Source organism: Brassica oleracea, chromosome C3, assembly GCF_000695525.1.
Source record: "Brassica oleracea var. oleracea cultivar TO1000 chromosome C3, BOL, whole genome shotgun sequence".
Lineage (NCBI taxonomy): Eukaryota > Viridiplantae > Streptophyta > Magnoliopsida > Brassicales > Brassicaceae > Brassica > Brassica oleracea.
This window is the reverse complement of record NC_027750.1, coordinates 52,538,494-52,563,714: the sequence shown is the minus strand read 5'-3', so window position 1 is coordinate 52,563,714 and position 25,221 is coordinate 52,538,494. Positions and strand designations below refer to the sequence as shown.

General features: G+C 31.3%; 2 protein-coding genes across 2 annotated transcripts; both read right to left on the bottom strand.

Annotated features, from left to right (window-relative positions):
* Positions 1 to 5,082: 5,082 nt before the first annotated feature.
* Positions 5,083 to 6,453, bottom strand: LOC106333202. The gene has a single exon (XM_013771677.1). It carries the CDS (start codon positions 6,375 to 6,377, stop codon positions 5,247 to 5,249), a length of 1,131 nt encoding a protein of 376 aa, XP_013627131.1. The 5' UTR covers positions 6,378 to 6,453; the 3' UTR covers positions 5,083 to 5,246.
* An 8,919-nt stretch (positions 6,454 to 15,372) lies between these two features.
* Positions 15,373 to 17,573, bottom strand: LOC106329405 (gibberellin 2-beta-dioxygenase 2). The gene is made up of 3 exons (XM_013768053.1): positions 17,062 to 17,573; positions 16,552 to 16,894; positions 15,373 to 15,715 (listed from the first exon to the last, which is right to left on the bottom strand). Exons 1-3 carry the CDS (start codon positions 17,454 to 17,456, stop codon positions 15,446 to 15,448), a joined length of 1,008 nt encoding a protein of 335 aa, XP_013623507.1. The 5' UTR covers positions 17,457 to 17,573; the 3' UTR covers positions 15,373 to 15,445.
* Positions 17,574 to 25,221: the final 7,648 nt, after the last annotated feature.

Genomic DNA, 25,221 nt, shown 5'->3' with positions numbered 1-25,221 from the left:
ATAATATTTTGATTTTTATTATATTTTCTTTTAATATGTCTACATAAATGTTTGTTTATTATTTATGGAAAAATAATATTATTCACCTAAAATAAAGAATTACGAAACATATACAATACAATTCTAATTAATGATAATATAAAATCTGTTACTTCTAAAACTATACACTATTTATTCCATTTTTTGAATGAAAGTATCTTCGTAAACACACAAAATATTTTGTGACGTTGCAATTATACATACACACAATATCTGCCTCTTCATACTGACGTTACTGTGTTCCCTCTCGTGAGGTACGGGCCGAGAGAGAACACAGGGTGCGCACCGATCATGTTCTTATGCCCGCACAGGGTGTGGGCCGGTCACCTAGTCTATATTATAATGATTGAGTTTTTGCTCTCTCCTCAGCGCGCCATGTCAGCATTTTGTGGGTCTCACTTTTAAAAAGTGTGAAAAAGTGTCAAGTCCATAGCTCGAACCCGGGTTATTGAGATATAAACACCAACATTTATACCACTAAACTAAAGGATACTTTGTACATTGATGACCGAAACTAATGTATATTTATGAAGGTCGAAACCCTTGCTTCTTTGGCTTTCTCTGTGGTATTCCGAAGATGATGTTGTTGTCGGTGAAGGGGATCTATGCTCTGTTGAACCGGCTTACAAGATTGGTCGTATTCCACTTGGACCTAATGCAGCAGCTGTACTTGTTAACTTAGTAGTTGATAATAAAGCATATGTATGGAGGCCTACAACAGCTATCACCTTACTTGGCGACGCTATGGGAACCAAAATTGCATGGCCATTCGATAAGCTCATTCTCGACAGTATGGATTGTCCAACTGCAAACAAGACTGCTAGTTCCTCAGTAAGATTACTAGTCATTTATTTAGTGTATTAAAAAAATTATATCATTAGAAAAGTTATTTACTAGATGATCCGTATATTATGTTTTTGAATGACTACTTAGGCTACAAATGCATTGGAAGAAAGAATCCAAATTATTGCTTGGACGAATGATGCTGAAGTGATTGCTGAGGGATATATGGTTTCCACTGACCCTACAGAGATGGTCAATAATATTCATTTGGGTCCGAATGCTGCAAAAGTTAAGATTGACAAAGTGATTAACAAAAGAGGCTTACCTGTGGAGACCAAATGAAGACATGAAAGTGATTGGCGATGCATTATTTGCGTACGTAGCATGGCCAAATTCTAAGGTTCTACTGTGTGAAGGAGCAAGACCAACTAAAGATTCATCATCTAAGATACCATCGGTTGCTAAAGGAGCAGTACCATCTAAAGTTTCATCTTCTAAAAATTCATCACCTAAGGTAAAACTCTACACATAATTATCTAACTTTCACATTCATCTATTGTTTTCTTAAAATGATGATCTGTATTTTTCACTTGTAGAGTGTAGCTAACAGCTCAGGTACAAGTGTCTCTCCTAAGAAGAACTGCTTACTCTTAGACTGCTTTGGATCAGGTCAAACGGTTGCAGAAGGAAAAGTTCTATCAGACAATCCAGAAGACAAAGTCCATTTTGTTCCATTGGGTCCAAACGCCAGCAAGGTATGGGTTGAGGTATGTAAGATTGACGATGCCCGTGTATGGAGACTAACCTCAGAATTCCAGATTGTTGCTGATGCATTAGGTTCTACAATCGCTTGGCCTAATGACAAGATTGTTTATATGTGAACCAGTGTCTTATATTGGATTGTCTTGGGTAGTAGAACTTGTTTGGCTAGTTGAATACTTTGTTTGTGGTTTGGTTGTGTGAGACTTGATGGTTTGGCTATTAGAACTTATGTATTCGAGACTTAATGTTTGGCTTATGACATTGTGTTTCTCTATTGATCAAAATATGGTAGAGCTAATAAGGACAACTCATACGTTGATTCCAATTATAAAACAAAACCCAGCTAAAATTACAGAAACAACAACAAAAGAGAAATCGCTATATTAAAACTAACAATAACATCAAAATAGTGCTATATTTATAACACCAATAGCAAAAATAATACGCTATTATAAATATTACAATTTCATAACAAATAACCGCTATCGAGATAAAACTTAAAATTGCATACGGAAAAACGCTATATAAAGTGCCGAAGAAAAGATTGTGGGGGCAGACACATCGTTCCATAACGCTATGCTATGATGTAATAGCGTTTTTCCGGGGCTATATATGTGACATTTTCTTGTAGTGTGTGTTCAAGATTTCGTCTCGTTATCTTGAGTATCATATATTGGTCTTGGTCGGTTTGTATGTCTTTGCTGGAACTTGTTACAGTTTACAACAAACATATTTTGATGATTTATTCAATATGGTTTTGTAGATGCTTGAGAAATGGATGTTGGAAGATGAGGATGGTGATTATGATGATGAACTTGGTTTGTTTGATGTACCTATTACTGAGAGATTGAGTCATAGAACAGATCGAGGAGCATGATGGTGACATGTTCAACAACTTATGTATGAATCTGATCAGCAATGTTATGACATTCTTCGAATGAATCAAAGGACTTTTGAAGCATTGTGCAAGATGCTAGCTGAGCGATATGGATTGAAAGAGTCTCACAATTTTTATCTTGAAGAATCTGTTGCGATGTTTCTTGAGGTTGTTGGTCAAGATAAGACGAAGGGCGATATTGGTGCAAAGTATCAAAGATAATTGGATACGGTCCAAAGGAAGCTTGATGATGTTTTGAGTGTTCTTCTCAAGTTTGTGGAGGATACACTAAGACCACAAGAATGCGAGTTTTCAAGAGTAAATCATGTTTTGAGGAATGATAATCTGTATTGGCCTTATTTCAGAGATTGTATCGGAGCATTCGATGGAACTCATGTGTCGGTTCGCCCTCCCAGTCAAAATGAAGAAGCATATAAAGGTAGAAAGCAAGATCCTACAATGAATGTTCTTGATATATGTAACTTTGACATGAAGTTCATATACGCATATCTCGGTGTACCTGGTAGAGCACATGATACAAAGGTCTTGACTCATTGTGCGAGGAATGAGGCTTCTTTTCCACATCCTCCTCCTGGAAAGTATTATCTAGTTGACTCAAGATATCCGACCAGGACAGGGTATCTTGGTCCACATCGTAGTATGCGATATCATCTTGGTCAGTTTGCTAGAGGAGGACCACCAGTTAGTGCACGAGAGTTGTTTAACCGAAAGCATTTAGGTTTGTGATCAGTGATTGAGAGGACATTTGGAGTATGAAAAGCAAAATGGAAGATTTTGGATCGTACGCATCCAAAGTATGGTCTGGTCAAGTGGATTAAGCTGGTGACAGCGACGATAGCGCTACACAACTTCATACGTGATTCACATCGTTAAGAAGAAGAAGAAGAAGAAGAAGAAGAAGAAGAAGAATGTTGATGATGATGGTGGTGGACATATTGTATATGAGCCGACCGGTGATAGAGTGATGGAAGCTCTGCGTAAGAACATCACAGATGAATATGATAGAGATTTTTTAGTTAATGAATTGATTTTTTTTTCTTATAACTTTGATTATCAGTTCTATGTGATATTTGAAATATTTTTTTTATTTATTTAAGAAGAAGAATAAGAAGAAGAAGAAAAAGAAGAAGAATGATGATGATGGTGGTGGTGGTGGACATATTGTATATGAGCCGACCGGTGATAGAGTAATGGAAGCTTTGCGTAAGAACATCACAGATGAATATGGTAGAGGTCGTTTAGCGTATTAAATGTTCTAGTTAATGACTTGGTTTTTTTTCTTATAACTTTGATTATCAGTTCTATGTGATATTTGAAATATTTGTTTTATTTATTTAAGATTTTATGTATTATTTAGCTTTTGTTTATGATAAAAAATATTTTTAAATTTGTATATCTGACTAAAAATTTATTACTAATTAAATATAATATTTTGATGAATGTAAATATTACAAATTTAAATCTACATTTTATTTATTTAAAATACAATTTTACAAATTCATAAAATTAAAATATGTACTAAATGAAAATTTCATCTTCCAAACGAACAAACCTAAATCTTGCGTCTGCATCAGCGTTAATGTCCAACATTTTCGAAACGAATAACAAACTGCTGGATGTGGCTGAGTCTGTGGCTACGGCCGTATCTACAAAACGAACAACAACCAAACGAACAGACGCAGACGCAGACTCAGCCGCAAAGCTGCGGAAACCAAAGGAACAGCACAATTATCATTGTAAGCATGTTCAAGCGATTAAAAAAATACTGTCGAAGAATCATGCAAATGAAGCTTGGTTTTCTAGTACGGCAATATTTGTCTTTTTTTCTTCTCCTTTTAAATATTACATACTATTTTTATGATATATTCAGTATATGATGTGAGTATGAATTTACCATTTTATATACAATATCTATATACTATTTTATGATTTATCTTCTGATTTCTGAATAAGAAGAGAGACGTGATATAGCATATGGTTTTCATCTATTTGCTGGTACATTTCTATAATACATAGAATTGTGCATCTGAGAAAGACTTATTTGTCCAAATTAAAAAACACAATCGCTTAATTTGTTATTATGTTGTTTAATAGCTATCAGCTTAAACACAATGTTAACATGATCATTTGGCTAATTGACCCTATTAATAAAATTAGGCTGCCAAAAAACAATTCAATAAAAATACATGATATATAATTTTTTAGTTTCTAATCACTTGACATTCGTTAGAGTTGTATGATTGTATATACTCACAGTTGACTAATCTGACACCTATTATGTTTTCCAGATCTAAAAATATGCACAGACGTGGTTGCATGTTAGTACTAAAGATTCTGTTTACGCCTTGAATGTCGAACATATACACTTGCCTCATCATTTGTTTAATTCTATATTTCCAAAATGAAAAAAAAAAAAATCAAATCAATAAATTCCCCTTGAAGATTTACATGAACGTAGAGGGTAAAACTGTTCATCAGTCAAGAAGAAACCATTACAATAGAACCAAAGCTGAAACCAAGTTATTAAAAAGATCACAAAACTCTAAGAACAACAAGACAACATTTCAAAACAAGACACAAATAATAATCAAAATGAAAGATTTACATGGGCAAAAATGTTTAGAACAAGTAGAAACTATTACACAACAGAACCAAAATGAAACCAAGGTAATAAAAAGAACACGCTTCTGCTAATAAAAACAAAAGAATTTCGAACACAAGACACAAATCAAAATGGTAATAAAGAATAATCAACTCATCGAATCTAAACAGAGAGCTGAGACGATGGTCTCTTACCATCATCCGCATATCCCAAAGAAGGTGGTCGAACCGGTTTAGGACTCTCAACAACATCACTAGCCGAACTCTGCTGAACCAAAACCGGATAAACATCGGTAGAAACCGAAAGCCGAGAAGGCGAACCCGGAGACGAAGGAGAAGGAGAGACAGGCAACTCAGAAGCACCCGAAAACGAAGCCATGGAGAGCGTTCGAGTGATGGAAGGATTCACCTCAGCGACTTCTTCGATACCTTCGTCGATATAAACAACGTCCTGCATCGTTAACTGATGATACTCAACGATCTCTCTCAAGAACCTGTTCTCTCTCGCGTAGATAGAGTTCTCGTGCGCTAATCTTGCTTTCTCCGCAAGTAACGTCTCAAGCTGAAGCCTGATTAGGTCATCGTCCGCTGGATTGGTGTTACCCTTTTCCCGGTTATCTCTTAACCGTTTGTTTTCTTCCTCAAGCTGGGAACATCTTTGTTTAGCGAACGCTAGGTCGGCTTTAACCGTTTTTAATTCGCGTAGGAGGAGCTTGGCCTTGGCTGCTGTAGCCATGGCCACGTCACGAGAAGCTTTGAGCTGAGACTCGTGTGGGCTCGGTTGCGTTAACGGTTGCCGTGGACCGTTCTCCATTAGATCTGATCCTTTCTTCCTGATCTGAGACTCTACGATCGTACGGCCCTTTTCGAAACTGTCTCCGATATGATTCATCGTCGTAGTGATCTTCTCTATGCTTTTGCGTATCGTAGGGTTATTGTTATTATTATTATTCGAGGGCTCTGAAACGACGACGTTTCGTTGTTGTTGTTGGTGTTGGTGTTGTTGATGCTCTTCTTCTTCGTCCTCCTCGAGGATTGATTTGGCTTTCTGAGCGAGGATACCCCAGAAGCCGCGGCTCTCGTTCCTCGTCGTTGCATCGTCGTGGGAATTGGAGGCGCGGATTGCTTGAGCGGCAAGGGAGGAATGAGAGGAGAAAGATTGAGAAGATCTGAAGGAGGATCCGCCGTTGGAGTGACCTTTGAGATCGCCGTGGTCGTGATCAGGTGTTTGATTGTAGATATCGTCGTTGAATGTTGAAGCTCTTGTGATCCCTTGTCTTCTCCTATACGCCATTTCTTTTTTGTTCTTCCCCTTTGTTTGATTCTTTCTCTTCTCTCTCTCTCTCTCTTTTGTTTATCACACTTTACAATGTTTGATCCTCTGGCATTACGTAATTCACGTTCTTGAAATATTTTATCAATAGGTCAAAACAAGAAAACCACCTTAGAACGTGGCTTCTAAGTTGTAATTGGGTCAACTAATGGGCTGATTAATGGGGTTTAATAATGGTGGGCCTTTTGCTCACGAAGGAACATACGATAAAAAAACATTAAGCCCACATGGGAAACAAACGGAACAAAGTGGTACAATTTCTACTCTATAAATCACATCTTCTATGCATCTAAGACTTGGACTCTCTCCAATTTATCAACGGCCTTTCTACATCATCTATTCAGCAGCCTTGAAGATGAGATATCTATTATGTTATTAGGAAACACTACTTCAGCCTTAGCAGTTGATCAAAGAACACTTATATGTTGTTAATGTGGAATCTATGAAAGTACAAAGATGATTTTTAGTCAACACATATGGATTCCTCTAAAACAGATAGGGAAGAAAATAACCATGTAATGAAACGGATACATGCATCTATAACGGACATGGACATATAAAGATAAAACATTCTCTCTATTTTGTCAATTAAAAATTATCATTAACAACTGAAAACACCATACACATGAGTTCAAAAACCAACTGATACATACATAGTATCATCGAAGCCAAGAGCCGGAAACACTCCGGACCGGAGCCATCCATATACATTGCGAAACTAAAACCATTAAAGGAAATAAGACATAATACATAAAACTATTAACAACCTTCACCTAAGATCAAATCCGCCACTGAAGTACCCACAAAAGATTAAACTCTTAGACAACCGAAAAGCCGGAAAAAAAAAAGAAACATTCTTTCGGACCCCCCCAAAATTTTAGTGGCTAATATATAGATAGTTCGGCCTTCAAACTGATTATGAATATATACATACGTATATATATATATATATATAGCTGTTGATTCAAGCTCCATAAATCTTGGGGAGGGCCCTGGTAGCGGACGACACTATACAACACAAAGCACTGAAGCAGTTTGGAAGCCACCTTCTAGTGAACGATATAAATGCAATCAACATCCCTGATGTAAAAGCTCATGTGGAATCAGGTTGGAAAGTTTGTGATATAGAAGGATCAGCTTTGTAATAGCGGGATCTTCTTACTTAACCAATAGTGTCAATCTTTTCGAAGAAGAAGTTTACAACTTTTCTAAAAAAAAACGAAGTTAATTACAACTTACATACGCTCTACAAATACTATAGAGTTGAGGCTTCAAATGGGTTATCATAGAAGTAGACTCTCAACAACTTGTCAAACTAATTAATGGTCGGATTAAAGACATAACAATGACGAATTTGATCTCTGAAATACACCACTGAATCAAATGCTTTTTTAAATGGGTATTTTATTTTGCGCAAGTAAAAGCAAATAATAAAACAATTTAATAACTATATTTAAATAAATATTTTTATTTTATGTTGTATATATATATGACATGTTCAACATATTGTTTCTTCCTATAAATAAAATATAACATTTTCGTTCTTTTACCCTTCTAATTTAGTGCATTTGATATTTTGTGTATTTGCATGATCTTAAGATCATTCTAATTTTTATTTTGATCATTTAGCTGGATTTAGAGTACATTTAGGTGCATTGCATATGCATTTGTCTCTATTAGGTGATGGAGATACCATTTAGTGAGTTTGGCGCATTTAGAGGTGAATTTGAGGCAAGAATAGTAATTTTTGTCGTAAAAAGGATTGGTGACTAAGTACAACAGTGGCTTAGTGACCTTGTCTAGAAGCCGCTGTGGATGTGTAGCAGTATTGTGAAGCGGTGTCATGAAGCCACTGGAGAAGAAGCTGACTCCTTTTTAACATCTATCTATTGTGGCTGTGATGTGAAGCCGCTGCTAAGGATATGAAGGAGCCAATCGTGCTAAGTGTCACAGTGGTTTAACGCATCGGGCAGAAGACATGCAACAATGCCACTGGAGCCTTGCAACGGCATCATGCAGCGGTTTCAGCATACCGCTGCGAGCATTCCAGAAGTCAACTTTCGACCTTTAACCGGACATTTTACCCATTTTGTTTAGGGAAAATCCAAGTTTGTTGGGTCGACTCAGCTTATTTTTAGAAGCCTATAAATACTGTTTATACCTAATTTTTTTATCTATCTTGTTTTCTCTCAAATTATATTGCTACTTTGGTGAAAACTTAAATCTTTAGTAATATTTTTTTTTTCTTTAGTAAATCTAAGTTTATTTCATCTTCTTAACATTGTGTTGAATCTAACATGGATTTAAAGTTAATCATGAAGATTAGTGAGTAGACTCTTTTTAGATTCATGGGTTTGAGTGATTAGATTGATTGAGTGAAGATCTAAAGTGTTTAGTGTTAGATCTAATATGTTGCATTGCTTATTTATTGCTCTTAATGTTAGATTAGTTTTAATCTCTCTTGTCTAGAACTTCAGACATTTCATGCTCAAAAGGTATTTAATGAAATGTTTGAGCCAAGTTGATATTGTTCTTTGCTTGCTTGCTTAGCCAATAGGAATTGATGTTAAAGATGCTTAGATAGTTATTAGACGTGTGCTTGCCATTATAGATTGGATCTTTATCACTTGAAATCAAATGTCTATTGCCCATGGGTCATATTCCACTTATTGATTGAAATCTTTAGTTATTTGTCATGATTTGCTCTTGTTTACTTGTTTTTTTATCATCACTACACTGATTACACTTAGACTAAGCACTTGATTTGCATTCTCATTGATTGAATTGACTTGGATTGCATTGACATCTTTTATACTACTTTGATATTTGGATTGAGTGATTAGTGATTATCAACATTTTAGAGTATCTCTAGACTTACTCTATTTTTACTCTAAAATAGAATCAAGAGTAAAAAATATTTCAGTTCCGCTCAATTTTTTACTCTGTAATAGAGTAAATATATATTTATTCCATAAATAAAATAATCTATTTGTTTTTATTCATTATTCCAATTTTTCATTTAATTATGAAATAGGGTTTGAGCAAACCATTCCCTTACAAAGTTACTCAAATTTTAAGTAAAATATGGAGTTTTACATTAGAGATTTTCTTATATTAGGAAATAGCTTGATTTTTATTAGTCAAAATTTTAAGTGGGGAAAGTACCTTTTAAACTTCACGGAGTGGAGATTATTTTAGTTAAGACTGTATTCATAGCTTAACTTATAATGGGTTACACAATCAAGATATGACTTGGAACCCACAAAAAGACTGATTGTGGGAGAAGTTTTAACTCAAAAGCTTCAACTTTCTATGCAAAGAATGTGAAAAGGTTTCAATAAAAAGGAAGAACACTAGGCAAAAATGTCAAAAAGCTTAAGTCTTCCCTTTTCCATGAGTTGAAAAGAAAACTAAGTGGTTATACATTGGGTTTCTAGTGTATAGTATTTGGATTTTAAACATTTCGTATGAAACCATTTATTTTGATCAGTTCTTAACAGTGTTTTGAAATCCGATACAGACCCACGATTAAACCGGTAAACCCGGTGACCTAGAAAAAAATCTGGTTTGGATTTTGTGAAAAACTCAATATTTAGAAACCCGCAAAAATTCAGTAAAACCCAGAACCCAATACCGGTTAAACCAATAAATAATTTTTACTTCTTTTTTTAGTTTTTAATTATGTTTTTAGATTATGTTTTATATTCTGAAGATGGTTTCAGAACCAGAAGAATGACCAACTTTTGCAAGTTATTTGGAAGTCTGAAAGAGAGTTTCATAAGATCAGAGATTATTCATGTACCAAGAACGCAAAATACAAAGGCGGATAACCTAGCACGCAGTGTCAGGACACAAACGTCTTTCGTCGTTCACATGGATCAACATCTCCCAGCGTGGTTTACAGAGTCAATATGAGTCTATAATGTTGTTGACAAAAAAAAAAAAATTTAAGAAATTAGGTGCTCACAAACAAAAAGAGGTTAGGTTTTTCCTTTTCAGTTTTATATCTGTGATTTCTAGATTTTGATGAAGATTTCACTATTTCACCTGAAAAATATGAAGTGAACGATGGTAGAGATAACCAAAATTAGTTGATGTGATTTGGTGTTAGTTTATTTCCGTTATTGAAAATTTATAACAATGATCTTTTACTTTTGGTTTATTTTGTATTTGAAATTTAATTTATTATTTACATTAGATATTTAAATATTTATAAATTTTATGTCTTGATTTTTTTAGATGTCATAAATCTTACCTTGTTAGAGAAAATTTTAAATAGTTTAAACTATTTTTTGATATTTTGTATGTCAAATTAAAATAAAAATATAAAAACTAAAGTTAAGTATTTTCTAAATGTTTTTAAACATAAAATATATACATATCCAAACTATTATTTTATGTTTTAAAAAACATTTAGAAAATATTAAACTTTAGTTTCTATATTTTTATTTACATAGCTGATATATTATTATATAATAAAATTAATTCATCTATTAACCCGCGGTTCACTCCCGGTCGATCCAGTGATCTAACAATCCGGTAAGTTTTCCGGTTCAGTGTCCGGGTCGGGTTTAAAAACATAGATACTTAATATATTTTTCTATGACCATTTTTAAAGTAGTCATAGCCTAAAAAATACACAAAAGTCCTAAAAAAATATACAAAAGTCAAAAGATGTTTCCTACTAGTAATATTATAATCATATATTTAATAGTCTACGAAATACTGTATAAAGGATCAAATCTCAACAAGTACATATTTCCATTGTTCTTAACTTTGACCAGTGTAGATATCTCTCAGTCTCTAATCGCTTCCAAGTTCAATGCTATTATAGATTATTGCTTAGAAATGTCTGATCTAACGTTATAATTAGGCCTGGGCAAAATAACCGGAACCGAAGAACCGAACCGGAACCGAACCGAAATACCCGAAACCGGAACCGGACCAATACCCTCAAATATCCGAACGGTTCCTATATTTTTATATCCGAAATAACCGAACCGAACCGAGAACCGAACGGGTACCCGAATATTTAAAAATATTAATTATATATACATATAACATCACTAAATATATATTTTTAATTTAAAATTCTATTAAAAATATTTGAAAATAGTTGAGGATAACTAAATTATTATAAAGTATCCAAACTACCCGAAAGTATCCGAAACTATCCGGATATTTTTATCCGAAATATCCAAAGTAATCCGAAATATCCAAATTTTTTATCTAAATCATCCTAATTATTTGATATTTTACCTTAAATAACCAATATTTTATCCAAATTATCCAAACTACCCGAACTATCCGAACCCGAACCGGATCCAAATGAGAACCGAACTTTTTATGGATATTTTCCGGTTCCTACATTTACTATCCGAACCGAACCGAACCCGAAACTATCCGAACCGAACCGAACCGAAAATAGGTCGAGTACTAAATGGATCCTCTAGCCCCTATCCGAACTACCCGAAACCCAAAATACCCGAACCGAACCGAACCGATACCCGAAATGCCCAGGCCTAGTTATAATACATACAAGCTTGGTGTAAACCTGACACATGACTACATCAGTGTGCAGTTACAATCACACTTAATATATATAAACATTTTCTTACATATTATATATGGAATGTTCCTCTTTCAAATTCTTATATTCTTTAAAATAAACTTGTTTCCTAGTAGTTATTTTCTAAGTCTTTCTTTTTACTAAATTATTTGCTATGTCTACTGAAGACACATCTACAGACAAAAGGGCCCAACATGAGCTGGCTTTGGACCGTAGATGCACTAATAAGAACAGCTACAGTCAATGACATCTTGCTCTTTTTCATTTAATGAAAATATTTCATTCACATGGAATATTTTGGGGGATTTTTCATAGATTTTTTTGTTTGTTTATAAACACTTCGAAGAAAAGGAGAATTCAGTCTCATGGAATATTTGATTTGTTGCTAAAAAAGGAATATTTTGATTTACGCGTCGCATTAGTATGCATCATCTACAATTCCTTTAAAATGATACGTTCAGTGACTCAGAATCAGAGGTAATTGTGTCATATGGTTTTCATGCAGTCGGCGGATTCTTACTATTAACTGGAGGGTATATATATGCAAAGGCGTATAAGGGGCGGATCCACCTTGTAAGGTACGGGGGCACGTGCCCCCGACTAAATATATAATGATTCAGTTACATAGGACATAATATATTAATCTAGGTCAGTGGCTTCAAGGCCCCATCAGCTTTCAAGCTTCCGTTATCGAACCCCATTCCATCCGTTTTTTTTCCCTTTAATCTAATTTGCTCTTTTATTTTATTTTATCTTCCTGCTGGGTCCCATATTTGGTCGAAAAATTCAAAGAGACGTTTGCCATATATTATTGTGATTTTCAGTGACTTATTTTTCTTTAAAGACCAGTATTTTCTTTCTATTTATGTTTAATAACCTATTTCATCATGCCGCAAAATATAAATTTCATATATATAGTTTATATAACTAGATTAAATTTAGTTATACTTATATACTCATTGAAATAATTGTTTTCATTATTGGAATGACTAATATAATTATAAAAAAATCAAATGTAGCAATAAAAAATTAGTTGATAAATCTAAAATACTTTTAAAAGTCACAATATATTTTTTGCAATACTAAGAACGAAAACATTTGTAGTTTTTTTTTTCTTCAAACGGCTGTTCTATTACTCAAGCTTGAGGTTGTCTGGAAAACCAAACCGAAACAGAACAACCAATGTAGTACAAATTTCTATAGAAGGATCTCGCTATCTTAGCTAAAGAATCAGATAAAAATATTTGTAGTTAACTTTCATTATGTATATGTTAAAATAATATTTTAAAAAATTAATCTGTGCCCCCGATTTTAAAAGTTTCTGGATCCGCAACTGGGCGTATTAATGTGAATAAAACAATGATTTGTTAACGTTCTTCCGATATCTAACTCAAAACTAATTAACCATAACAAAATTATTCAGATGTTCTTGGTTTTGGACCACATTACTCTCACAATTGGAATACGAGTTTGAAGTTGCCGGTGGATAACAGACGAGACAAGCCGACTCTGTTTCTACAATAGTATGTTTTTCTTTGAACGCCTACTAGTATGTATTAATTTCAAGTTTTAGTGCACGTACTCACTTTAGAGAGAGAAAATGGGAGGAAACATGGCGAGACGAATCCGACTTTTTTTTTTTTTTTTTTTTTTTTTTTGTAACTGGAGACGAATCCGACTTCAACTCAGTTTATAAAGTTCTTGGACAAACAGGTTCGCAACAAAATCTCTTCGGTAAGAGGCAGAAGAGGAAGACGCTTTGACCAAGTTATACAAGTTTGGTTTCATTTGCGAGAGTGAACACTCTGTCATTCACTTTATTTTCCAAAAATAGGCTTTCAATACATCAATACATCTTAGATTAATGACTGATTTACGATAATCCAGTTATTTTGATTTTGAAATCTATATCATTGATTCTGAAATCTACTTATTTGATTTTAAAATCTATGTATTTATCAAAAATTTCTAAATCCAAGAAAGAATCCTAAATTTATTAAAATACTACAACCAATAACCTCCACTAAAAATAATTTTTAAAATATAGATAAACTTAACAATCTAAAAAAAACGAAGGTTTTGGTGCCTAAATGATAGTCTTAAATCTTAACTGTGACATTACGATAACTGTACAGTTCTGTTATTGTTTATATATTTTTGGTGAAATTGTACACTTCTGTTATGTTTAGTACAGTTCTAAAATATGTAAAAATCCGAGCACCTGTCTCATCTGTTCAGAACTGTTGTCTTTTTTTTTTTTTTTTTTTTTTGATCAAAATGTCACCACTTAACTCTCCCCAATTATTTCAGCTAAAAACAACTCTTTTATTAAGCACAACTCTTTTATTAAGCACAGATGTGTTCAAACAAAAATCAAGCACAGATAAAAAAAAACTCGTAACTTGAAAAAAAAAATTAATCGCTTACTGAAATCCTAAAAATAACTCAACAAATTCAACTAAATATGTTCACATTCATGTAATCGCCATTCTCCTACTACCAGGCTAGCAGCATTTCCTCGCAATATTGTTTTACATAATGTAAGCATTTCCTTTTGGCTTTATATAAAGATTTTTCCTTACTTATAAAAATTATAGCATCATTTTAATTGAATATAATATTGTAATGTAGTTTTTGCTATAGGCCTTGATTGGTAACTAAAATAATGTGGGCATATCTGTTTGGCCCCATACAATCAAATATACAATCAAATTGAAAAACTGGTTAACCCAAATAAAAAACAAATGACTACGTTATAGTTTTATAAATCTATAAAACAAAATTTGTAAATCAGTAAATTTATATTCCCATCTTTAGTTAAATAATAACAATGTTAATTATTATTTATGTGTGTGACGTAAATAGTTATTTGTTACCACAGTTAATACTTAATTGGTCATATACCTAAGGCTTGTTTGTCACTTCACAATACTATTTTTCTTTGGCGTCATTATAAGTTGCATGACTATTTTATAAAACATGTTTAGCACAAAGCTCAATTCCTTAAACGTATGTTTACGCCGAGAAGTCCATAAAATAGAAAAGCAAAGAAACATATCCTAATTAAACTGCACTGAGGACACAGTACGGACATACATAAATTGGAAAACTTTTACTGTCTGTTTTTGTTGAAATAAAAATTTAGGTATACAACCTCATTTGTTCTATTTGAACACTCTGCACTAGAGTAGAAAAATGGAAGAACAAAGAATTAAACGTCAAACGAACCATAAAGAGAAAAAACAGACGAATTGTTATTTCCAAGAAAGGCAAACAAAGAAGAAGAGAGGATACAAAAGGTAGGTTTGATTGGGTCAAACTCTAAGCAAAGCCTAATGCTTTTGTGCCTAACGAAAAAACATACCAAAAATAAAAAGCTACTCCAAGACACTATCAATTTCCTTCTTTCGCAATTATGATTTTTATGATACAAAGCATCATCATGAGTTCATGACTAACCTCATACATTTGACCTATGGGTGAGAAGAGGTTGTTTCTCAAAGAGACCGAGCCTATAATCACCAAGTTTAGATTTGTATGCTGAAGATTTGTATTGAGACCAAGTGAATTCTTTATAAAGCCAATCATCTTGCTTAGGGACAAGACATGGCAATGGAGCAATCTTCTGGCTCAATGGGGGTCCTCCAAAATATATCATAGAGACTCTCGATCTCCTTGTATCAGCTAAGACTCTGTGTTTTACACTCTTGAACCTCCCATTTGTCATAACCTGCAATCACCGGGTATTTTAATATATAAGTCTTGCGTGGGAATTAAACTTTGAAAGAATTGGTAAATTGCAAAAAAAAAGAGAGTGAAAATTAGGATAAAAGAATAGAAATTTGAGTCTATAACCAAAAAAAAAAAAAAATCACGAGCTAACCATATAATTTTCTTTCTCTTCATTTCTCTTTTTTTTCCCTCTTCATTTCTCTTCATATCTATCTTTCTCTACCTTTTTATTACAAAACTAATATTTTCTCCAATATAGTCATTTGGCAAATTAACCCATAAAAGAATACAAAACATGGTATATGGTATTTTTGTTTGTTTCGGAATGGCACTTGTAAAAGGGTATATTGCATATATACTCATCACGTAAATAGTAATTGTCACGTGAGTAAGGCTCAGTGTATACATAGATTTTCTAGTCGTACACCCAAGAAAAAGGAATTCGATTTTCATATATTATATTTTAGTCTAAAAACAATTAAAAGAAAAGAGGAGACGAGAAGATATCGCATGTGAGAATTTTTGTCTACCATCACACCGATCTCAATCACTCCCCTCCCATCCAATTTCAGCAAAAAATAACTTATATAAGAAAATACAATTATTTTTGGGGGAAAAGAAAAACACTTAATTTATAAAAATATTTGTATCTTAAGATAAACTGAAAATACTTATAACTTTTGACCAGGCAGTTAAATTGCAGGAATGTCTCAAACACAAAACCATCAAATCTTAAATACAAAAAGATTCCCTATATAATCCACAGTAATTTCGCTTTTCTATAAAAAGTAAAAAGAGAAAAAAAAAAAAAAAAAAAAGAATGTAAAAAGGTACCTGAAGAGCATCTCCAACATTGATGAAGAAAGAAGAGTGATCAGGAGGGACAGCGACCCAACTTCCATCTTTCATACAGATTTGAAGACCCGCAGTGTTATTGGACCGTAGCACTGAGATGATTTGTGGGTCTGTGTGTTCCCCAAACCCTACTTTCACCACCTTCTCCACCTCTTCCTCCGCCGTAGGATAATGGTTCATTCTCAAGCAAGAGTCACTCTTCTCATCTCTCACCATCTTACTCAGTGTGTCCCTTGGCTCTATCCCTAATCCTTCCGTCACCATCTCCAACACTTTGCACGTGACTTTCTTCACCTCCTTCATGTACTCCTCCACCGCCTCTCTGTTTATGTTTCACTCACAATGGTCAGACTAGTATTAAAAGATAAGAAAACAGTGTTCTGTTTCTCCTCATAAGCTAGAATATGTGACTTATTTTCCATTATACTTTCTAAGGGAATTAATGGGTTTCTAATGAACATGAACGTAATGTTTCTGAGATTATTTTACCGGAAAATTTGTGGGGTTTGACGGAAAATGGCGGAGGTTTTGGGAGACGTGAGCTGAGGGTTAGCATTGAGGAGGATATACTCTATCCATCCCACGTCCCCGTTTGGTCCAATCCGTTTACTACCATAACCGTAGGGTTCAGGCGGACCGGCCTGGTTTTTGAGAGACTGTGGCAAGGCGAAGAAGCCGACAGCCTCCTGCTCTAACCGGGTCATGAGGTCTGGTCGGACTCCGTGGTTTACAACCTTGAAGAAACCAAACTCTTCACAGGCTTTCACGATTAGAGTTTTGGCTTCTGGGTCGGTTAGGTCCACGACGGGGACCGGAACCGGTTTGCATGTTGGGATTACGGATAAGTGGTTATCTAAAGCAACGTGCTGCGATAGAACCACCATGTTTGGTTTAGCGTAGGTAAGTTTCTTGAAGATTGCAAAATATTTAAAAGGAGAAGAAAAATGTCGAAAGGTTGAAGAAAGGAGGAGTTGTTATGATTTTTAGGAACTCTCGAGGAAGCTATTTTGTTGGCATTTATAGGGAGTGGCTTGTGGGGGACGGGAGTACATATTATATATTAAAAATTTATACTTTTTAAATGTTACAAGTAAATTGCGATTTCTTATTCCTCTATTATTTAATTTTTATTGCATGTCGAGTCTATTCTTCTATCTCAGCACACATGGAAATACAGCATGGAATTTTTGTTTTTATTTTCTAATTTGGGTTTATGAAATCGAAGTTGGCATAGTGAGAAAATGGTAGATTGGTATGGTCCTGTTTTGTGTTTTCTTTTGCCATTTTACTTTGTCTAATCACGCGTATGGAATGTTGACTTAAAGAAGACAATCACGGGTCGTAGTTTTTCTTAATTAGTTATTGACTCAAAAAGTTTCAACGATTTCAAAATCTAGTATAAAGTAATGGTTTATGTAAGAAAAAGCTGTAATTTTTAATGGAACAAATAATTTTAAGTAGATACTAGATTTTGATCTGCGTTTTAAAATTACGGAATTACTCTGTTGATAAAAATAATAACTCGTTTGTTAGTTTATCATGAAAATAACAAACTTATTTTTTAACCCGTTTGTACTTGATAAATATTTTAGATAGAATAACCCGAAAAAGTAATTTTATTCAATCATATTTTAATGATGAGAAAATTGGTGAAATTATTTTGGAAACATATATTAGATATTTTAACTTTCCGATCTTGTTTCAAATGAAATCGATATTTTTACCCAAATTAATAACTAAAAATTAACTTAAAACTCGTAGAATATTCGTAGTGTCTATATATTGTGTTTTTTCTATATTGTACGATAAAAATCGTTTATTCTTCTTGTATTAAAGATTCTGGTAGATATTATTCTGTTAACAAACCGTGTGTTAAAATATATTGTTTGTTACCTAATTTTTAAACTCAGTTAGTGAAAAAAACACTTTTGAAAATATCTAAAAATAACATATTGGGAAGCAAAACAAAATTCATATTCAGTCTTGAACAAAAAAATTTGTAAAATGAAATTATAATATGTTGAGATATATAACACGTTTATAGTGTTGTTTATAATATACATAGCTAACTATATAGCCCCAATATTTCATAGTGTTATAAGGTATTTTTATAGTTAGTATTATTGTTTCAAAAGAACTATAATATAAGATCTAGGATTACGTAACTTAATATAGTTAGTATTTTTTATAAAAAAAAATTGTAATATAGGGTCAACGATTTCATAAGTTAACAGTAGAGAGAATATAGGACGTATATAAATTATTTATAAACTGAAAAGCATAAAATGATGCAATGTGATTAGACTTAATTTTCTGGTTGATTTAATTAATTATCTTAAGCATAAAAATGCAATGGCAAGTGATGTAAATAAAATTAAGGGAAAAATCATATTAGATATTTTGCTTTAGTAGTATAGATAAATTCCTACAGCTAACAATGTAGAGTTTCCAGTTTTATGTTTTTCTCAAGCTAAATATTATGACTAAATAGGATTTGATATTTTATCTATTATATTTGATCTGATCCGATTTTTGCTTTGATTCGATTAAAAAATTTGAATATCCATAAACTTTTAGAGCAAATCAAATATTAAAATTCAATATCCATAAAAAGTAAAGCAAGCTGCAAATAATAAAATTTATCTAGATTAATTATAGAGTACTAAATGTACAAGTTTATGTACATATTATTTTAACATATGATTTAATAAACTGAATTTTATTATTTATAAGTGTATTAAATCAAGAAATAAAAATAAAATTTCATGACAATTATAATTTTTTCTTAAGTTTTGTCTTTTTAGTTTTTAATTAAACTCAAAATTTACAAAACATATATGTTAGCTACATTTTTATTATATATTGTAAAAATTATTAAAAAAATTATATCATATTAAACAGAGTGGGGTTGAGATTCTCCCTGAAATATTCGCAAATATTCGTAAATTCTGTAAATATTTAAATATTTTTGGATATTCATTTTTTGAATATCATGTTTTTAGAAAAAAAAATAGAAAATTAGATATCTGTAAAATACTATAAAAATCAAAAATACTAAAAAAAAATATGATAATATTTACTTTGTGACCATCTCTATGACCAAACACATAAAATAGTGAAATAGTGTGACCAGAAGTATTTATGAAAAATATATATCTTCTCTGTTAAAAGAGAAATGCTACTTTTATCTACCGTACAAAAATCATAGAAGAACCATTTCATTAGTCATTTAATATAACATAATTGATTATTTACATTAACCAATCAAATATATATTATTTCTATTAAATTTTAATAATTAATAAAGATATTAATAATAAATTAATTTAATTATACATTTAAATTTTATAACAAAATCTGTTGAGAAAAAAATCTAACAAGATCTTAACATAAAATTTTAAATATTGTTTATAAAATCATAATTAAATAATTTCATAATTAGTAATATAGTATTATTATAATCATTAAAAAATAAATGCTATATTTGATAAATTTTATAACTATAGTCTATGTTATATTAAAATAAATTCCATATGAAATAAATATACCAGAGTTAATAAATTGATAATTAAACCCATTTTATTTTTAAAAAGTTTTTTTATTTAAAGAAAAATAAATAAATATCACTCACTGTTAAAACAGATTAAAATTCATAATACGTTTCATATTTTATACAGAAAAAAAAACAAATTGTAAACATATAAATGTATATACTCACAACAAAATATTATCTAAAATTAATTATATACTATTATTTTTATTTGTTTTGAAACTCACAATAATATATTATCTAAAAAAATTATTTACAAAATATAAATTATATAACTAACCTTTAATTCATGTGTTATTTTATTGAAATTTTTAAAAACATTTTGTACATGATTCTCTATTTGATTATTTCAGATTCTGAATATATTAATATGTAATAATAATTGATAATAAAATTTAATGTATACAATAAGTTATTATATAATAATGCAAATAAAAAAAAACTTAAAACAATAAAATTATAGAGTTATACAATATATAACACTAATATATAAATTATATATTTAAAATATTTATGATAATATTAAAAACATACATTTATAAAATGAAAATAATACCCACACGAATGTGCGGGTAAGGTAAAGCCGGGAACTAAAATATTTCGAACAACAATATGCTAGATATTAGTGAAGTTAAATAGTAGCTTTTTGGTTTATCATTTTATATTTTTAAAATAAGTATCATCAAAATATAAATAGAATATCAATATTTTAGAGCCTCATATATATATATATGTTTTAATATAACAAAGTTGAAAGGGGGACAGTCGTCGACATATTTTGGGTGGCCAAGTCTTGGCCCAGGCCAAAGCTTCTCCGACGTGCAGTAATTAGCTTTGTTTACTCGGTTTCCCTACGTATTGTCTTAACAGAGGGTAATGACATTGCTCACGTTTAGAATGCCTTTGAAAGTGAAAGGTACAATCGCTGTTTTTTTAATATTACACAACATCAAATCACCATTTATAAAAAAAAAGCTAACATAATTGTCACATAATAATGTTATTTTCATTGCTTAGAAAAAATAAATTCAAATGGTGAATAGTAACTAGCTAGTAGGACTATAGGAGTGAGTAAAAGTCATTAATTCGTGCATTACCTATGTTTTTTCTAAGAATATAAAAGAGGAATTTTAATTTTACATGATACTATTTTCAAATTTATTTTTAAAATATACCGCTTTTTGTAAATACTTTAAGTTTGAAATGAAAAAGATAAAAATAATCCTTATAAATCATTTATAAATGTAAAATAATTTATAAAATATATATACTAGTATATACCCAATCTCATCCCTTAAGTACTTGACCATAAATAATAATCACTAAATTTTAAATCTAAATATTATAGTATTTTTGATTGAATGTACATTAAAAAAATGGTAATCAATTTATGGTATTTCAAGTAATTTTTTCTATAAATATGTCTCTTCCACCTTGCTTTTTGTCAATACAAAATTACCTCAAAATTGATTATTCCGACGAAACTGATTTGATCAGTTTCGTGATCCGATCAGTTTCGTCCGAATAATCAATTATCTGACTTGATTTGATCTGTGGCCACCTGAATATCCGGAAAATTTTAGATTTTTACCGGATATCCGATTTGATCCGTAAAAAATAAAAAAATAACAATAAATAATAAATAAATGATCTAAAAATAAAATAAATAATAATATTTTATAACAAAAATAAAAGTTATTTACTTTTTAAAATTCTAATAACTAATTTAATAACTTTAGTAAATAAAAATACTAGTATAAAACTTATATAAAATAAAATATTTATGTAACTTATATATATAATTTTTTTAATATATGTATATGTATGCATATAACGGATCGGATATCCATTCCTAAAAATATTATTGCTTCATTTTTACGGATATAGCATATTAGTATTTGATTTGCTTCGTAGAGTTGCGGATATCTGAATTTTTCGGTTCGAATAGAATCGTATAACAAATCGAATCAAAATTTACAGATATTTTGCCAAGCGCTAATAGCTACAATATTAGGTGATACTTTGAAGGTTCAGAAGATTGCGATTACTTAATAACAAATCATTAAACTTCATTAGTTTATCTACTATATCATATGCAAATGTAAGAATATGAATTTTCAAAAAAAAAAATTTGGTTCAGTTAGATCTATCTTTGTCCCTACATGTATGTAGATACATAATTGATGTCCTCTAATAAGCTATCGTTGATTTTAGCTTTTGATAGGCACACAGTGGCCCTATTAAAGTTGAATTATATTTTTGGGTCTAAAACTAAGATTCTGAAATTTTGGATAAGAGATTGCTAAAGTTAGATGAATGAAATTTATCTCTTTACCTTCTAAATGTATCATTTTGAATTTCAAAATACATTCAGAATAAAACTTATCTCTTAATTTTTCACGTTCCAAACTCATGTCAAACAGTGTGATAATCAATTCACTTTAAAACCGTTCAGGTTAACCCATAGGATATATATGAAAAAAAAAACTGTCTTTTACGCGCAGATTTATTATGAGATGTAAAATACAGGTAAGTAGTAGGAGTAAAAAGGGTGAAGTTGAAGAGCGCCTACCCATCACGGAGACCCAAAGCCAGTTTTCGTAAACGTTTATTTGTCATAAAATATAACTATAATAATTACACAAATATCAGAACCCCTCCAAAAAATGAGTATAGTACATAAAGAAAAACATCCTTATCCATACTCTGTTCAGTTCCACGTTCTCATAGCATCACAAATAATTGGTGCATCTTTTTTTTTGGTAAAATAATTGTGCATCTTTCACAATCATTAGGGTATAACTAATTTTGTATCAGTCTCCATTCTACGAATTTCACGAAATGAATTCTTAAAATCTTACCTCCTAATTTAGAACCAATATTGACTAGATATATACGGTAGAACATTTATAAACTAATATTTGATAAATTAACAATGTCAATAAATTAATAAATTTCGCCGGTTTCAATTTGTATCGGTTCAAAATTTGATAAAATAATAAGATAATATTTTTAAAAAAAATCTATATAAATATATAGTCCCATTAAAATTATAAATTAATAATTTATATGTATACGTATTTTATATAAATAATAATTTATAATTTCTTAACACTTAATATATTTTTGATGAAATTTAATAATATTATATCTAAAACCATATTTAAGTTTTATTCAATATATATTATATACACCAAATAATATAATAAAATTAATATAAATTTCAAATTTTAAAAAATAACAATTAATGTTTTACACTAAAATCAAATATTTTTCTTATCTTAGAATAAATATATCTTAAAATATCAAATCTAAATAAGAAAACTTTTGTAAATTAATATCTTAATAAATTAATAAAATTTTGAAGTCTCGTCATTATTAATATTTTAATAAATTAAGTGAAAACTGAATGTTTGTAATACAAGAAAAGCAGTAATATATCAAACACCAGCTTAGAAGCAAAATTGAACTATGTTAAATCTTAATAGGGAGGGAAATGATTTAGTAAACAATATACAAGAGAGGTCTGGTTTAGAAGAACTAAGGTCTATGGAGGCCTGAACGATGAAGCTCTGTACAGAATTACTTCTCCGCACAATGGAGGATTACTGTGATTGTGATGATATGCCAACACATTGATATGAACTTCCTTTTGCCACACTGAAAAAGTGATGTCAAATCATTTGGTGGCATTTAATTAAGGTTTTATTTAATATCATGTTTTGTATCTGTTTAAAAGGGAATCTATTTGTTTCTGAAGAGAAATAATCGTGCAAAATGACGTCGGCTGTGATGACAAAAGAGTAAAAATTAAAGTCGGCTAAATAATTGTAGCCTAATCACATATCATTACGATGAGGATGACCTCTAATCAATTGTGTCATTCCTTAGACTAGGTATAGCCCCACGCAAGCGCGGAGCCGGATAAGTTATTGATCGTTGTGTAGTTTTGTGTACGGAATTTTGTCGTTTATTTTTTTCCACTTTTGTTTTTCCGTGTTGTATATAATGGTGATGAACATAACATTTGGAAGTCATACAGTTTGATTAAATTGATATAAGAATGACCGGCGAATTCATATGCATTATTTTCGTAATGATTTGATCGACCATTAGCTTTATTAGCGCTTTCATGTTCAAAAGATAAAGTTTATGAAGTTGTTTAGTATTTACTTAAGTAGTTGTTAGTATATAAAACAAATAGTGTAAGGAACAAAATATAAAATTTGAATTCAAAAAATTAAACAATTTATCGAACAATAAATTAAATTATTTTCTTATTTTACCTAAATTAATTTCAAAATATAGAATTGTAATAAACTATTTTTTTTAAAAAAAATTAATAACTCTAGAAAAATTTATAAAATTATACGGTTGCAAAATTATTTATTTTTAGAATTTTACTCGACTTTTTTAAAAATAGTTTATGGTGGACAAAAAAAATGTCAGAAATAGGTAAACCAAAAAAATATACCACTGACAAATCTTGTATGAGTTAGAACCCGTCGACGTTTCATTAATAATCCAAAATAGAAATAAAATCTCCGAACAGAGAAAACATGCAAAGGAAAAAATATCTAAAGTTTATGATGGAAAACAAAGATAATAGCAGATTTTTAAAAATGCATAGAAAAGACGTTGACGGGCTGATAGGAATATAATAGATATTTCCAATCACTCACGGCAGCGCTTGCGGTTATTCTGAGTGTCTGAAATTTCTGGAGGATCTGCTGCAGCACATTCCTCATCGACCTTGTCTCCCAAAACAGACGGGTCTGATGATGCTGCCAATCCTACGTCACCTCCACTGCTTGGAAGAATGTTCTCACTGTGCTCCTGAAATACTTGAACGTGATGACAAGTAAAATTAGACAACCTTGCCATGGTTCTCTATGATGGTATCTTCAGTGATGGTGGAGATAGTGAAGATACGGTGATTGCTATTAATGGCTTCCATTAATTTGAGAGCTCTCCATGTTTTGGGCTGGATCTTGGCAAGTAGCTATGAATACATCAAACACTATGAGTATATTGTTCCATATCTCTCTTCTACCTAGAGAGTCTGCAACAATATAGACGGTGAGGTTCTTGAGTATATT

Coding starts and splice junctions, on each gene's coding strand:
- LOC106333202 (XM_013771677.1), bottom strand. CDS start 6,377: ATGGCGTATAGGAGAAGACAAGGGATCACAAGAGCTTCAACATTCAAC.
- LOC106329405 (XM_013768053.1), bottom strand. CDS start 17,456: ATGGTGGTTCTATCGCAGCACGTTGCTTTAGATAACCACTTATCCGTA. Junction 16,895..17,061: donor CAAACCCCACAAATTTTCCG/GTAAAATAATCT, acceptor AAACATAAACAG/AGAGGCGGTGGAGGAGTACA. Junction 15,716..16,551: donor ATGTTGGAGATGCTCTTCAG/GTACCTTTTTAC, acceptor CGGTGATTGCAG/GTTATGACAAATGGGAGGTT.